General features: G+C 34.2%; 1 protein-coding gene across 1 annotated transcript in view; it reads right to left on the reverse strand.

The window, feature by feature from the left end:
• Positions 1-1198: 1198 nt before the first annotated feature.
• LOC123720384 (thyroid transcription factor 1-like) overlaps positions 1199-17343 on the reverse strand; it is a 32411-nt gene continuing 16266 nt past the window's right edge. Inside the window, exons 4-6 of the mRNA XM_045676969.1 lie at positions 15914-16009; positions 4544-4630; positions 1199-2678 (exon numbers count right to left, since the gene is read on the reverse strand). Coding sequence (XP_045532925.1) covers positions 2439-2678; positions 4544-4630; positions 15914-16009 — 423 coding nt within the window. The 3' untranslated portion in view covers positions 1199-2438. The remainder of the gene's footprint in view (positions 2679-4543; positions 4631-15913; positions 16010-17343) is intronic.

The following is a 17343-nucleotide window of genomic DNA, read 5'->3' on the forward strand; positions in this document are numbered from 1 at the left end:
TATGAATATAAATATCGATGGTAAACTAAATTTCAATCTGTTAGAACATGCTGTTATGAAATCGCAATTAAAACGTGATTCGTAGCGGTTCGTAGCGCTAATTAGACAAAGCCTGCGCGAATCAATATGTACGACCGTACCATACTGGCAGTTGTCAGTAGTTTGTTAAATAAATGAAAATCGAAGACACGAAAATGAATGATTTATTATTTTATTAAATTTATTTAAAACAGAAAAGGTATTAATGAAATTTGCATCTTAGGTAGGAGAGGATGATTATAAATTCCAAGTAAAGTTACTCTGTAAGTACTAATGGAGTGTACCTAGAGCTAAAATATCAACATACTACTGTTCTACTGTCCTGTATTGATCCCTGATTCGTCCCTGTTATTTTTAGGTTTTATTTAAACATATAGAATGTACCAAGTTAGTTAAAAAAAGTTCTGATGATTTACAGATAATTCAATCTCAATAGCTAATATCAATATCTCTTTATAGATAAAAACGTTACTTGAATTACTCTGTTCAAATGATATACATTGTAACAAGACCGGGAGACAATGGATACGCCAATATATCCCAATTTTACCGCCCTCACCTGGCACTCTCAGTTAATCCACCATTTTATTAGCCTGCCCTCTCTAATACGACGCACGTGCACAATTCCCTACCTTTGTTCTATCAAAATAACAAAACAGAATTCTTCTATACTAAATAGAAAACAACAACCTCAATTTTAGACTCTATTGTTACAATATAGAGTTTAGAATCGATGCATAGCTGATAGAAGATGTCACATTTTAACGCGCAGTCCGCCATGTTATTATTTCGTTTTGGCGGGCCGTGACTGACGTGTAGTGTAACAAAGGCGATGTTGCCATGCGGAATAAACTGTTATACGTTATGAGAGATTAGAGGGTAATCTGGGAATATTGAAGACAATAAAATGAGCTTACAAGGTTGAGAGGGGCTTGCACAAAGGTAAACGTTTTGCGATGAATTACTTCCCTTCAAACAAAAGGGAATCGATCAGTTTTTATTGCAAATGGAGGCGTTTTCATATTAAATCTACCTGCTCTGGAATAAAAACACAATTAAAACTCGTAAATTTTTATTAATTTTATAAATCGAAATTCATTACACCTTTTGCTGTTAATTACAAATTCCTTTTTATTAATAATACTATTTATAATTATTGTACCTAATCGTTATAACGTTTCTATGTCCTAACTAAAATAATTATAACTGTTTAGTCGTAGAAAATATAAATTAAGATACAAACGTTATTTTTAACTTAATAAAGTTAATCTTATTGCTATCATTTTCATTTTTAGACAGGTTCCAACTACGGTGACCAATTGGGAATTTAAGAAACGTTCTACTTTATTTACAGCGTGAAAAAATTAAGTACCTATTTTGTGTACAGTTTTAAAGTTGTTTTACAATTTTCTCATCAGTTTGTATCTAGGAATTTTTGTAATTTTAAGTTTGAAGATTAGGAAAAATAATATACTTAGTGAATACTAAAATAAAATAAAGCTATTTTTAACAGAGTATAAACCTTTATCTACACGATTTATTGCTCATTACAAAATACTCATATAAAACTTATTTAACCATAACAAAATCAATACTTCAAATTGGTTCGTTGTTCGCTTTAATGTAAGGTAAATTTGTGATTAATTAAATGCAATAATTGGACGCGTTTAAAATAAACAAATAAATCGATTAAAAATTATTTATTTTTAGGTAAAAGTTATAAGAAAAGTTGAGAGACAAACATTCGTATTTCGTAATTTGTTTTTCAACTTTCCTGCATCATTAAATAATTGCATTAAAGATTGTGATCGAAGTTATGTAGCTCTTAAATATGATTTAAAATATTCATCTATAATGTCTACTTATTTACACGTAACTATCTACACACGCACAAAACACTGATCGTAAATAAATTATACTATTCACACAACAATTACCTACTTTTATATACACTCAAAATTGGTTTCTGATGCAAGCGGTAATAGCTACTTTTGTTAGTTTGATAGACGAACGCTCTATAGAAAAGATATGGCAACATAGTCTTGTCATGTCAAATCCTTATTAGTGCTTAACATTAACTATTTACAATACCCTATTCCGGATACGATAGCAATACGTTTTCACTTTTAGAAGTCCACAATGTCACTAATGTTCTATCACTTCACACTGGGCTGCATCCCAACGCTTTACCAGCGACAATGTTCCTACAGGAGACTTTAGACACGAAACTTGAACCAAAACGAATTACCCAAACACATTTCACACTGATTACAGTTTGTTTCCTAAATAGCGGGAGTAACATGACAACAAATCCGACTTAAACAAAACCACCGGTTAACAGATTAATCAAAGTACATCTCCTCCTTGAACATTGTCTCGTGGTAAAGCTGTGGGAATTTCTACCAAGCCCTGCCTTGCAGCGGAAGGTAGCCCGAGCACTGCTGCTGGTACGCCGTAGGCTGCCGGTAGGAGGATACGAGGGGATTGCTGCAGGCAGCTTGCGAGGATTGGGGGGCGGAGTACCCCGATGTAGGGGTCGCACAGTGACTGTGCGCGGGGGACGATGACTCACCGGACCCGCATGGTTTCCCGTCCTTCACCAGAACGGGAACAGCCACTCGCCGCGGTGATGATGATGACTGTTGAGGAAAAAATAGGTTCAGCAACGACTAACAAATAATAGAATATTTAACATAATTTTGTTTTTAAGCAAAGTTGGAAAAACTATAGAAAATAACAGTTTCATCAAATTAATTGAATAATATGTAATATAAACAGTCTTTCGTCAGTTACAAGTCAATATAGAATCAGACAGATATCTTTTTATCAAAAAATTCGTCCCTAATAATATAAATATAAAATTAATTCACTCAAGCCGAGGAAGGCTTAAAATGAAGGGCTGTCATCATTAAAATTATACAACAAATTGTCGAGGGCCGCCCACCGGTGCTAACAATCAAAAAGTCGATCGCAGTCCCTCGCTCGCACAAATTGAGGCAATCGTCGGAGTCTGGCAACACCGCCACGTGCCAGGGGTGGGAAACGCGCTTTTGATTGCAAATATAATTATTTAGGATCGGTTTTTAGTAATACTGTGGATAAAGCTCTCAATCTATTTGTTAATCAATGAAAAATAAATATAGTTTTTCTATTATTTTTATTCATAAAATTTTCTTTATAGAGACATAAAACGATTAGGGACAGATCGTATTATATAAAAAATCTGTCATCGTTAATGTTAATTAAATTTCTATTATAATATTCTAGTAAATTCTAAATTGTTGCTATTAAAACTGTTCAAGACTACTTAGGTACTATATTATTAATGTATTATATAATACGATTAGGGACAGATCGTATTATATAAAAAATCTGTCATCGTTAATGTTAATTCAATTTCTATTATAATATTCTAGTAAATTCTAAATTGTTGCTATTAAAACTGTTCAAGACTACTTAGGTACTATATTATTAATGTCCTTTAATTATTTATTCAAACACAAGTTATTGCTATATTTTGGTGAATTACACCAGACAAACATTCATGTTTTGGTTGAACAAATTTAATAGTGCACCATGTATGACATAGTAATAGTCTGTATGGTGCAACTCGGCAAAAAATTAATTAGCCACAAATTATATTCTATGCATAATTTATCTGTAATCGCCCCAATGCTGCCAACACAGGTGCGGGCCCCGTATTCCGACGGGAGATCGCAATCAAGAGGGCAACACTGGGGCCGCTGACTGCGCGATTTTATCGTGACTTTAAATATTCATTATTCAATACCTGAACAGAGGGTGCTTTGTGTACAGATTGATATGCGTTAGAATGGAAAATGACCTCATCTAAGACCCGTATCTTGCAAGATTCTTGTTTAACGTGAGATTTCATTCCTTTCAATTATTCATCTCTGTGACGCATTAAAATTCTGTTTAATAGACCAATTTTACTTGCGGAGTATATGAGACCCTAACTTAAAGAGGTTTATGTGACATCGCTATAACTTGTGGTGGCTGATCGGACTGGAATTCGTGTATGCGGTGATGTTAGTTCTTTCGACTATGTATTTGCATTGTATTCCTATCCTATTTCACCACGCCTACTGCTGATAGAGGACAAATCTTTGTTTTTTATCCATTACTTTTTCGTTTATATACGTATATATATATTTTTTTATAGTTAATACTTAAATATGTCAAGTAGAACATGGTGTAAAGATTTCAGCTCCTTACAAACATGTTCTTAAACAAAAATGTGGCGATTAAAAAGTGTGGCGGAGAGTTTATTGCCAGTTCTTATTGTCCGTTGTACGCCCTTGATTTGAGAATGAGCAGTAAATGTAAAATTAAAAGCATTTAATATGTATCGTTTATAAATGTACATAATGTTACGTAAATGAATGATTTCATAAGTGTCTCTATGGCACCTACAAGAATGTTTTTTTTTAAATAATCTATATATTTTTACAGATGGGTCATAACCTACTAAATAGCCACTAACCTGATTGTGTTGGTTTTGTTCTGCCATAGCTTTTTCCTTCGCCTGCCGTTTACACTTATAGCGATGATTTTGAAACCATATTTTGACCTGAAACAAAAATATAAATGTACTAAGAACTGTAAGAAGAACATCGCGAGACAATTAGTTCAAAAGTGTATATGATAAAATACGAAGCCTAATCTACTAATATTGAAAAAAGGCTAATAAAGATTTTAGAAGTCACCGGCGATGTTAAGAGAAACTCTTTAATTATTGTGGAAACGCGCTCTCAAGCTCAGCGGTGCCAACACTCAGCTAAACATAAAAGAAAATGGCGCGCGTCGCAAACACATTGCTTGGTGAATACTGTCCGAAAAGGTTTTCATTTAAACAGTTTTATATAGACATTTTAAATAGAAACTATAAATAGAGTGTTAATGAAGAAGTTCTGCTACTAATTTTTATGTTATGCTAGTTCTTTATTAAAACCGAGGCACATTTTAAGCACCTCGACTTCGTTAAAAAATATTATTAGAAATATTTTTAAATGAAAGACTTTGACGTTAAATTTTGTCCTATTATAGAAGATATTTTTCTTTCAAGTGATTCTGTGGTATTCCTTTACTAATCAAAAGGTCGAACGATCGTAATGCGACCAATAGGAGAGATAAGTTGTATGTGTCTAGATGTGATTTAAAATGTTAGAGACGCGTTAACTCCATCTCCATTTGGCGAATGTCAACACGAGTGAGCCTCTGGCCGCGTCTGACCTCTGAAATTAGCGCTAGTGCAGCGGAGTGCATGCTACAGCACTGTCAACACTCCATCTTAATGACGAAAGAATAAACACCCCGTGTTTGTCCCAAGCGGGCAGCCTTTGTCTACGCGCACTCGAAACGCAGCAAAATATACTTTATTTATTATTTATACAATCCTGTGTTTGCCCTTCGAAATGGATGTGTGTACGCTTTCGTTCCGTTACAAATCCGCCATTTTGTCTGATACAACCGTTATCACAATAAATAGTTATGTTATTTTATATCATCTGTTTACATTAGCTATGGGAAATGGTAGTGTTGCCTGCGATGACATGCGCTTTTTGTCTACGGTGTTCTCTAGATATCTATGGCTAGGCGAGAGTTAATGAACGGGTCCCGGCGGCGCGTCGCTTATTGCACTCCGGCGAGGCTCGGACGCTCTCTCGTCAAGTACTTTCTTTTCAATCTTCTTGTGCATAATGCTCCATGTTTCTTTCTACGTACTCTTCACCCGAGCACCATTCAATTATTTGTTTTAGTTCTAAATGACTGTTGTTTAGTTTATCTACTAAGATCTGTATCGACATCCACTTGACTATTAGCCGTCATGTTTTATATGGTTTCACTTAGAAACTACCGATGCTACTCATAGTTTCTCGAGTGTTTTTAATTCTTTTTAGTGAAACATAACTGTTTTCTAGTCTCTGTTACTATTATGTTCTATTTATTCATATATTTATTTATAAGTACTTAAAATACACAAGTATATATTATACCCAAACACATCAATTGTTAGAACATGAAATGTTTATGTTCTAATAATTTTAAAGTTCTAGGAAAAAATAATGAATATCTTCCTTATTCAACATGAGAGTTAGATCTAATTTGACAGTGATTTGACGGGCAATAAATAAGGTATTGTTATTTACGTTTAACCTAATGATTATTTTACAAAATGCCTTCTCCGAGGGAGTTCATTATTCTTATTTCATCAATAATCTATACATTTGCTTTCACTGAGATATAAATCAAATTTTCTAATTCAAACCAAAAACTAAAACTTCAAGATGGCGGCCACCCATCCAGCTACATATACTTGACAGGATATGTCAAATTTAGCGCCGTTATTGAAACACCACGAATGATTAGTAAACATTGTTCGTTTTTCTTCTCAAACTAATACGTGATTTATATCATATACGGAAAGTTTAAAGTGTCTTGTATTTGAGTGAAACGCGTAGGTGTTCCGTTCCTGCGAATGATGACTTGCAATAATGAAGCCACAATTATTTTAATAAAGATGCTCTCATATTTGTTTAGCTCTTCATTTGTTGCAGGGATTTTGAGTTTGTTTTTTGTTACGTGGCTCTGTTGACAGATGACGTCAAACAATTACGTTATCATTAAGGAAAAAAAACAACCAGATTTACGTAATTTAAAAGAATTAGCCGCGAATAAGTAGTAACGACATTTCGAATAATATCCTCTGTAGATTTTAAATCTCGGTTTAAAAGTCTAATAATAATAAATCGTTAATTTACTAAGAAATTGGTACATTCAGATTGATTAACTATGTAAAAATATGCACGGAAATGTCATATTAATTATCATAATGTCGTAATAATAAGAACAGTTTATTTTTTATAATTGTTGTCATAACTTATGGTCAAAATAGTCTTCCATTAAAGGCACCAATGCTTTAAAATAACCTTCCAAACTTTCACCTAAGCTAGAATACCAAATTAATACACTTATGTAGAAAAGGTAAAAAAGGACTTCTTCATTTATTTAATAATCATGAAATTATTCTCTATTAACAATCATAAATGATATAGCGAATCTATAATATTCTGACAGCTGATTTGTGAGTTGTCAGTTCACAGTGACGTTATTAAAAGATGCATTGTGTTTGGCGCTAAATAAACAGACTGTCAAACGATCAAAACCTTCATTGGAACTTTATCTAAATAAACATTTGCTTTACGATTTAAAACCTTAATGAATTGTGGTAGGACCTAGGAGATATGATGTGACAATGTATTAAAATTTGTTTTTGCAGTTGTGTAGTTTGTGGTACAGATTATATATTACTTTCGGAAGGCATTGGGTCAATCGTATTATAATAATCAATAGAACCTACAACAAGCTGTCTGACAGCTGAAAAATCCCTGGGACATTTGTAAAATCTAAATACTCCACAATTTTATTTACTTAGGTATCAGGCAGACCTTCAGGAAAACGAAACATGGGAAGACCACAAAAGCGATGGGCTGACGACATGGTTTAGGTTTTTGGGGATAAATGGATAGAGGAAGCTAAGAACAGATCGAAATGGCAAGTTCAGGAGGAAGCCGTTACCAAGTGTCAATACTGTAGAACACGACTGGGAATTACTATCATAGACTAAAAGTATTATAACATAACTAACACCCATTTGATATATTTTTAGCAGTATCTATCAGTCGTCAAAGTTTATAATTATATTATTATTAAACTAATGTATCATCGTATATACCTAAGTAGGTATAAGTATAGTAGGCCGAGTTCACAAAGTATCCAAAAACCCGCCCACATCCTCCCCTGAGCGTCAACCGTGAACACATTTACATAGCTATTCACGATATTAATATTTAACTAAACAAACTGATTAAACCGATATAAACCCGACGTAATAACCTTTTTATTAAACTAATATTTGTTTTGCTTAAGGGAGATTAATTTCAATGATAAATTTTGTTGTTCTGTTTTCCCTTTGAGATCCGTTGTGTTCGCAAACCGTAAAATAGACATGTTTTTGCGTTTATTTGTTCTGTAGATTAAAGTTTAATATTACATTAAAAACTATTGAATTAAACCTGAACTAAAAGCTATTTTGTAACCATTTTCTGTTTTATAATGTAAACACACAGATATACGGAACACAAGTAAGGTTTGTTAGGTAATATTTAGTTGAAAATGTGTTTCTTGCATAATTTTCTGATTCTGCCGACCTAAACAATTGAATCTACGGAGACAAAACAGCACTGGACCGAACAATCGAATCCCAAATAAGGTTGGAATCTATTCCGTGGCTATCTTTGCCATGTTAGTTTACTCATAACATCATAAGGTTCATAATTTTAAAACTATATATATACTGCATCCGGGTTTAAACTACCACAGTAACGATAATTATAGTCTTGCGCAGTATTGGCCTATCGGTTTCTATATGCAACTCTTATACCCGGTCGTAGCTTTGAATCCGGCTGTGCACCAATGTGCGCATTTAACACTTGTTGGGTAATTTATATGTCAGAAGGTTGGTTCACCTTCTTGTCTATTAGAAATGATGACGGAACAGATACAGATAAATAATCTGATATTTAAATGATATGGCAATGATACAATTGTTTTGTAATGATACAATTGCCATATAAATATGTATATGAATTCTTTCATTAATTTCATTTATTAAGAAATACTTTAGTAAACTATAAAAACTTATATAAACGTAAAAAGATTTTTTACATGTAAGGAGTACCAATATTTAATTGTCTGTAAAATTGCCTAAAACGCAATAAGAATCATACTTATTCAATACCATAACACAACCACAGATTATTAATACATTGTGTGTCTATGCCCGCATTTTTTTCTTTACCATCAAAGAGGTTGTATACGACTATTATTATAAAAGTACAATAGACTCAGGTGCATTATCCTTTAATTTGGCACTATCCTACTGGTGTTGCGCTATTGTAATGGTTTCTGTAGCTTTTACTCAATCTTTTAAATTAAAATATTAACTAAAATAGGATTTTCCTAACTGAAGCTTGTAAGTATTACATTGCGAGGTTGTAAGTATGACTAGCAGTATGTTTAGCCTAGTATCTATGTTTTTACTTTTGAGACTGCCTTTAAAAATGCTGGTTTGTGGAACGGCGGACGTCGATACGGATGGAATTTCGTATTTTATGCATCGACGTCCGGTGATTAAACTCAATGCAGATATTAATACGAACAAATCCTTTGAACACTATCAGCGGTAAATGCGGTAGAAAATTCAGAGACCCCACGTCGCAACGCCAAGGGATCAAGCCGCCCGGAAAGGGATTGGTCATCGACGATTTGAACCGCTCTTCGTTGAATACGGTCAAGTGGAAGGAGTTGGTTTAGTGGTTGGGCGCCCAGAGATGAAACCAGTACTAGTGTGAGGCTAAATTTGTGCTTTATTTAGTTGCAAAGTCTACGTTTACATCTGATGCTATTTATTTATTAAATAAAATCTATTAAATTTAATAACCAACGTTTGAAGACTCATTGATTGCATGAGTGAATGCGTTCCAATTTTAAAAGCATGATACCATAAACAATTTTACTTTTTATAAACGCAGATGATTTTGCGGCCAGCCTTTGACAGGAAGTGTATTGAAATCCCACGCGGATTAAAAAAAATCAAGTGGAATTATTGGAAAATTATAGGGCTATTATGGGATGATCCGTAAGGCTTTGTTGAATGGACTCATGAGTAATTATTACGCGAGGCGAACTGTCAATATTTGTTTGTGAGTACCTGTAATGGTTTGAAATGCCGCCGCTGTGAATAATACAGTGCGTAATTTTATATTTGATCATATTGATTCATTTAGACTAGAATTTTTGTTTTATTTTTTAGAAGAAGCCTTAGTGGCTGTCCTTTGAATTTATTTTAGATTACTTCAAAGTATTCTATTCCTTCTCCTTCAATAAAGTGGCACAAGAAGAAGATATTTCTGGTGTGACTTATTGTTGGTTGTGTCAAGTTATATTGCCGGATGTTTTGTAATAATCTAAAAAGTTCGTCCGATATGGTAGTGGTCCACTCCCGTACGTTCCGCAACAACGACCTCTTCCTTTTGTCCCTGTTTTGCCTTGAATATTGCCCATCAATATAAGTAATTATTCTATTCGGATACAACTAAAATCTTACATACATACTACAAATAGTTTCCACAATCTAATTTCAATCCTAAATTTCTAATGTAACAACATTAACCTATATAAAATAGCAACACAATTCGCAATAAGCGCGGACCGCATCGTATTTGACGTGCAAACACGGGGCAGCGCTCTGTTATTTAACTTAAGTAAATTTCGATGTACCAGCACCTCCCCCCACTCCCCCCAATGCCCCCTAACCGGTTGTTGACTCCCGGGAGTTCTATTTCGCGTTTTGATTTGTTCCTTTTAAGATAATTGTCGGGTTCGGGATTGAATTTGCTTTAGGCGAATATTAGTTTTAATTTTTTTTGCATTTATTACTCTGTTTAGTATAGAGCTGGTACTTGTTATTATCTATCTATCTATTAATGCATCTATCTTTTAGTCAACCTAATGATTGAAATGTTTTAACTATAAGCACCAATTATGGGATTAAAAAAATCAATCCAATATACAACTGTAAAAGCGTTTTGTTGTTAAATGTATAATATTATGTCATTACTTATTACAATTTTAATACTCAGCGCTAGTCTGATAGCTAATAAGAAATCTTTTGCTGGCAGCTCGATCACCTGAATAGTTATGTCAGTTATTACGACCTAGTATCCATACCGATAATCTACTGTTTATGTTAAGTTTCACACCATTTAAGTTAAGAACTAATCGAAATTCGATATTGTTATCTAATATTTTATAACAATACCGAAAAAAAAATAGATAAAGACCTACGTCGTGGATTCCTCCCATTGTCTATGGTCACGAATATACGCTGTGCCGGATGCGACGCATGCGGGCTTAATGGCGGGAATGAAATAATGGTAGCAAGTTGAAACAATGAACTGTATCAGCAGTTGTTCATTCATTTATGCAAGGGAGACATACCAATGTTAATCATGTGCCATTTTAAGTTTTATATTATTTATAGTTTTATCATAAAAAGTTTATTGTTTAATTGTTTCTTTATCAAGATTGCAACGATTGTTGACACATTCTTTACATTCCTTAAGGTATTAAGAATTCATGCAACACGTGTAGTTTTTTTTTGTCGTGTTTTACATAATTTGTTCTATTAGTTTTATCTAAGTAACTACTAGCTTTGCACTTTTTGCACTCACCTTATCAATTTTTTTTCTCTTAATGATTGCCATCTTTTTTATTAAATTATTTTAATTGCACTGTATTACTGCAAGCACGTGTTCTATCTCGTTTTAACCAAAACTCCGAGGTAAGCTAACAAAGGTCAGATTTTTTCGTACCAATTGCTCAGCCAATCTTGGTTAATAAAATGCGCGGACACTGACATCAAGTGTTCTTATTTTTTGTTTCCGTTTCAAGATCTCTCTTCATTACTTAATGGACGGTTAGGGTATTATTCTTATAAATATGGGATAAAATTAATAGGTGGGTAGGGCAAACGAGACCACGGGAAGCGCAAGAAGGGCAGTACAGCCCATGGTCACCCATTTAAGTGAAAATTAAACATAAAACGGAGGCGTAATAATAATTTCGGCTCGATAGGTAAAAAAGGCTGATCTGACAGCAATGTGCCTGCTTAGTGGTTCGCTGGGCGGAGTTTTTTTCTCATTAATTTAAAATGTTATTATTAAAAAAATATTACCTACACTTTTTTTATATATTTCACAAACCTGATCTACCTTACCCTTACTTGGATTTAGGATTTCTGTAGGTATTGCCCTAATTCGTATATATATTATATCCATGAACACCCATTTAAATGGATGCATTGCTAGGCCTTTTCGCAGTGAAAGGACGAGAACGTAGAAGACTTTCAGCCATCAAGGTTTCCTTTTTTTCTCGGACCTTACTTACTGATAATCTTTGGGTTGGTGTACCGGTTCCCCTCGTACTACACCTAGCGAGAATTCATTGCCCGCATGAAAGGAAAATCTATTGAAGTGCCAACTTCAGATACGACTGTTCTTAGTAATCTAGTAATATCAAATTACTAAAGTTAAGTTGGTAGTATATTTTGTATTCAAATATTGAGAAATTCGCAAGAACATACAAAACGGTTGTTGCAGCAACAAAAGCACAAATATTTTTGGTAGTTAAGAAATTCAAATTACAATGATTCTGTAATTATAATAATATTTCGTATAAGGGTGTGATATCCACGACTGTGCAGAGAATAGGTACGGTCATTGAGTGTCAGTGACAGCTTCAAGGGTCGGATGACCAGTTAAGCAGTGGTGATGGTAATATATGCTAATCACCCCCAAATTATGCAATAGGGTCATCAATAAGATAAAATATTCGAACCGAAGTTGGACACTTCCGTTTTCATTTATTTTAATTTAACATTTGAAACTGAAAGTATTCTTGTGCCTCACAAGAGCTCGACTCTCAGACGAGCTTCGTGGTTGGAAACGTGTTTCGAGGAAACATGAATTGTACAGTTTTGAGGATGACGAGTCTTTCAGTTGATCGGTCCATCTGGTTGGTGAAAGACCACGTGATCTTTTATAAATATGATATAATATGATTTAATTGTATGGTAGACAGGCTACTCCGTATGTGGAGTTTGGTCAGGATCAATGTGTGTACGCTTCGCTCCGATTCATATTTTATTGTAAGGAGAATTTATTTAGTCAAGTAGATTGTATATTAATATGTCAATGGAACTATGCAAAAGGTGACAAATAGAAGGAACTAGCTGCTCACGACCGACACAGGGAATCCTAGTCGGGGCTAGTGCATTTTCAATTCAAATTCAATTTAAAAACTTCGTAGAATGTTCTCTATATATAATATGAAGTGAAGTTAATTGAATGTATTCTTTATTAATTAGATGATTAAACCATTAATTATCCATTACATTGTCCTAATTAATTGCAATCACAACAGCTAAGTAACTACCTAATTAATATTACAAAGCGATAATCGTAATTATCTGTTGAATTAACGCACCCCACGCGCCCATTGTCAACGTCATTTGACGTTTGTTTTGGCGCGAATTCGTATCGTAAATGGTGTTGACATCCTCAAAATGGAGATTATTCATGGATGTTTGCGGCCTTTGTTGGGGTTAGGCGGCGTTTATGAAATTTATATTGACACGGCAGAGATTATTGAGTCTTTGTTATGAAGGATTTGAATTTGGTCGTGCGATGTGGGAGCGCGGGTCGCGTGGCTGTGACAGATATTAATAATGGTAGCGAGACTGGTAAGGATTAAGTGTTAGTTGTTTTTCACAGATTATATTTGTGTCGCTAAATTATTAAATATTTGCTCACCAGCTTAAATAATCTTTCAATTTATCAGTGCTTGTTTAACTGTAACGGAAGTTTAAAAATGTCTGTAATATGCCAATAAGCTTATTGATATAACATTTGAAAAAATCAAATATGTGAAAGAACATTTTCCTTATTGTCGTGTACACGTTTCGGGGCCGGTAATCGATAACATAATATCAAACAATTATATAATACAATTAAGTTAATTGTAATTGTTTTACTTTAACTTTATAATAAAATATGAAATTATTAACGACAACGATCTCTAGAAACAACGTTACATATTTGTTTATTTAATATTAACTAACCTTAGTATAAAACATTGGTAGGTATCTCAAAGTCAAAAAAAATCAAAGGTCTTGATGTATGACTGAATATTATATGTATTACAAGTTTCAAAGGATCGGCTTCACTAATTTGAAGACAGCTCTCGAAATTTTCAGACAAGGAAAAACAAATCAAAGAGACCCCTGATTTCGTGTCAGAGGTGAAGCGGAAACAAGATGCCAACTTTAACGAGCCAACCTGTACGCATCTTGCCAACATTCAAAACACAAAACTCAAGTGCCTAAGCATTGGGATTATGTATCAAAATGTTTAATTATAGAAAACAGAGCGCGAATAAGACAAAACCAAAGAAAAACATTAATCAAAATAAGTAATTTTACTGTCTGAGAAATGCTGGTGTCCTCTCCTTTTGACAAAAGAGGACGCCAACCAGAAAACCAGAAAGATGATATAAATGAGATAGCGGGGAAAGATTGGACAAAAATAACGAAGATGAAAGACAAATGGAAGAATTTGGAGGCCTTTTCCGTCGGAATTCAAATACTACTATTAACATAAACTTAATGTAATCCTTATAAGTATTCGAATAGAGGCAATTATTTTAATTATCAAATAAATTATTATTGAACGCGAAATTCGTTTTATTTATATAATATAAAGGATGATAGTAGCTGGAGATATTATAAACTTGGATGAAACATTCAGAAACACTTCATATTTTATTGTAAAAACAATTATTATTTTTAATCTTAAAATAAAATAAAAAATCAGTGGCGCCACACCCTTTTTTGGGTCTGGGCAGATTTCTGTATGTGTTTTATGATCATTTGTCAATGTAATAGGAAAGTAGGTGATCAGCCTCCTGTGCCTGACACACGCCATCGACTTTTGGGGTCTATAAGCCGGTTTAGGATGTTTTCCTGCACCGTTCGAGCGAAAATTAAATGCGCACAAATAAAGTACATCGTTGCACAGCCAGGGATCGAACCTACGACATCAGTGATGAAAGCCTCACGCTGAAGACACTGGGCCATCACTGCTCTTTATAATCTAAGAAATGTTTATTGTTATATTTGGTTCTAAAACAAGATATCATAGTAGCTAGCTACGAGCCATGAAAACAAGCTACTATAACCTAAGGTTCACGCCTATACATATCCTCCCCTTGTTCGGAACAACATGCCCGGGGCGCATCACACCCCATCACCGTAATAACCGCACGACGATACCAACATTGAAATAACAGCCCCGAGGCACCATAGACATGTTTTATCGGTGTTTTGTGTCTGTAATTGGATCGGGGCCCGGAGGCAATGTCAAACCGTTTGTAATTTGATTTATCTTGTGTCACCTACACATCCGTGACAACTTGTGATGTCATGGCTAATTAAGTGTTGGAGTGTTTCAAGGAACGAATAGTTGAATGATTTTTTAGGGCCATATTTTATAGTGGAATTGAGATCGTGGGCTCGACAGGTTCCCAGACTGTGCACAAATGGAGTTTCTTTTCTATGTGCACATTCGCTCGAACGGTGAAGGAAAACATCGAGTGGAAACCGGCTTGCGTTATACCCTAAAAGTTGAGTTTGAGACTGGCACAGGAGGCTGATCACCATGCCTATTTGATTGACAAATTATTATGAAACAGATCATTGAAATTTGGTAACCATTTTTTTTATTATTAGCGTTATAATTATCTAGTAGGTATTATTGTTTTGTCACGTAGTCAGATATACAATGAAGCGCTTATAAGATTTGTCGTTACTCTTTATAATACTTCTGTAAGAGAAGTTAGTCTTGTAAGAGAAATTATTATTGTCTCAGACAGAGATTGTCTTTGTATTGCCGGATTTAGTGTTATGATAATATTTATAATATATATTTAATAATCTTTATAGGCTTGAGCATGCATCTCTGAACCCAAAGGTTCCCTTTGATTCAAGCTATGGATGAATTAAGTTAATCGTAATACTTGCTCGTACACAGAAAACATCGTAAGGACCCTGGCATGCCTAAGACCCAAAAATAAAAGCCGTGCTAGGCTTATTAAGAAAATGATCATACAAGATACAAATATAGGTTAAATATTGATGGATTTCACACATTTTCACTAATTAAACTTGTGTACTCACCTGTGTGGGTGTGAGGTGTATTAGTGAGGCTAGATGTTCCCTCTCAGGGGCTGACAGGTACTTCTGCTGCTTAAACCGTCTCTCCAATTCATACACCTAAACAATACAAATGTTCATTGTTCCGCGCGATACTTTTATAAAAACTCCGCTTTCAATACTAAAGTATTATGGCCAAAAATAAATATTTCTCAACAAGCAATTTAACTTAAATACTAAATAGCTAATTGACGGCGTAATAACGCATCTTTTTCTCTCTATACTAATCCAGTTATTTGCAGATAAACTTAATCTTAATGTTTTTAACTTTTACGAGATATAGCTATGCCGCATATTATATATATTGTTACTAGCGGACCCGACAGACGATGTCCTGCAATCGAAACGAAAAATAATTCGACTGGTAGGCTCCGATCGATTGGTGACGCACCAAGAGCTCTACCAGTTAAGCTATCCGACACCTGATAAACCAGCTGTTTAGTTGCAGTAAAGATAAATAACCTAGTTACTGACTGCGCCATCTGCCGGGCTGATTTGTGGTCTAAACCTAGGACGCCACCCAAACGCATACAAAAAAAAAATCACTCAAATTGGTCCAGCTGTTTAAGAGTAGTTCAGTAACATACACACGTACAGTAGGATTATATACATATATACAAAGATAACGCTATTTTTTTATTGTGCTAATATTAGATTAACTAAAACACAAATTGACAAGTGTCATTACATATTAGATATTCAGAAATCGTTTTTAGTTATTTTACCTAGTACGCGTTGACATTATATTAAATTTTATTTATATTATTTCATGTTCGTTTCAATTACAAAATTAAAAGGTAGGAGTGTCTAATAAAGATAATCTCCCTACCTAAATAGATATTTTGTAGGTGGCAACGTCACCCCAGTGCGGCAACATTCAGGAAAGAGAATTAATTACACCAAATACTCTATATCATAGTATATCTAGTGGGGCGTGGCTGAGGGGTGGGAAAATTAAACCAAACCGGATGGTAACACTGATTATTAAATTGGATATTATCTGTAGATTACACTATAGTTATGTATATGCTCGGTATTTATCTGTGAATCAGCCAGAAATCAGGCCAAAAACGCCGTATTTTTTTTTTTACTAATACACATATTTATACGTCCGAATCAAGACAAATATTTTTTCTGAGGAATATACTGTAACTAACCAAGAAAGTGAAAATATATTTATTGATTTCAATGACATTTGACTCGATATACTATTTTACTTTATCTTGACTTAAGTACGTGAAGTATAAACAAATGACAGTTTACTAGCACTCATTATTTTCACTCTGTAACAGACTGTAGTCTATAAACGTTAATATGCCTACCATAGGGCTGCTACTTGACGCATCTCACCCCCGAAGGCCATTAACTGCATGATTATGGGCGAAACAAATTAT

This window comes from Pieris brassicae, chromosome 2 (genome assembly GCF_905147105.1).
Source record: "Pieris brassicae chromosome 2, ilPieBrab1.1, whole genome shotgun sequence".
In the NCBI taxonomy this organism is placed as follows: Eukaryota; Metazoa; Arthropoda; class Insecta; order Lepidoptera; family Pieridae; genus Pieris; species Pieris brassicae.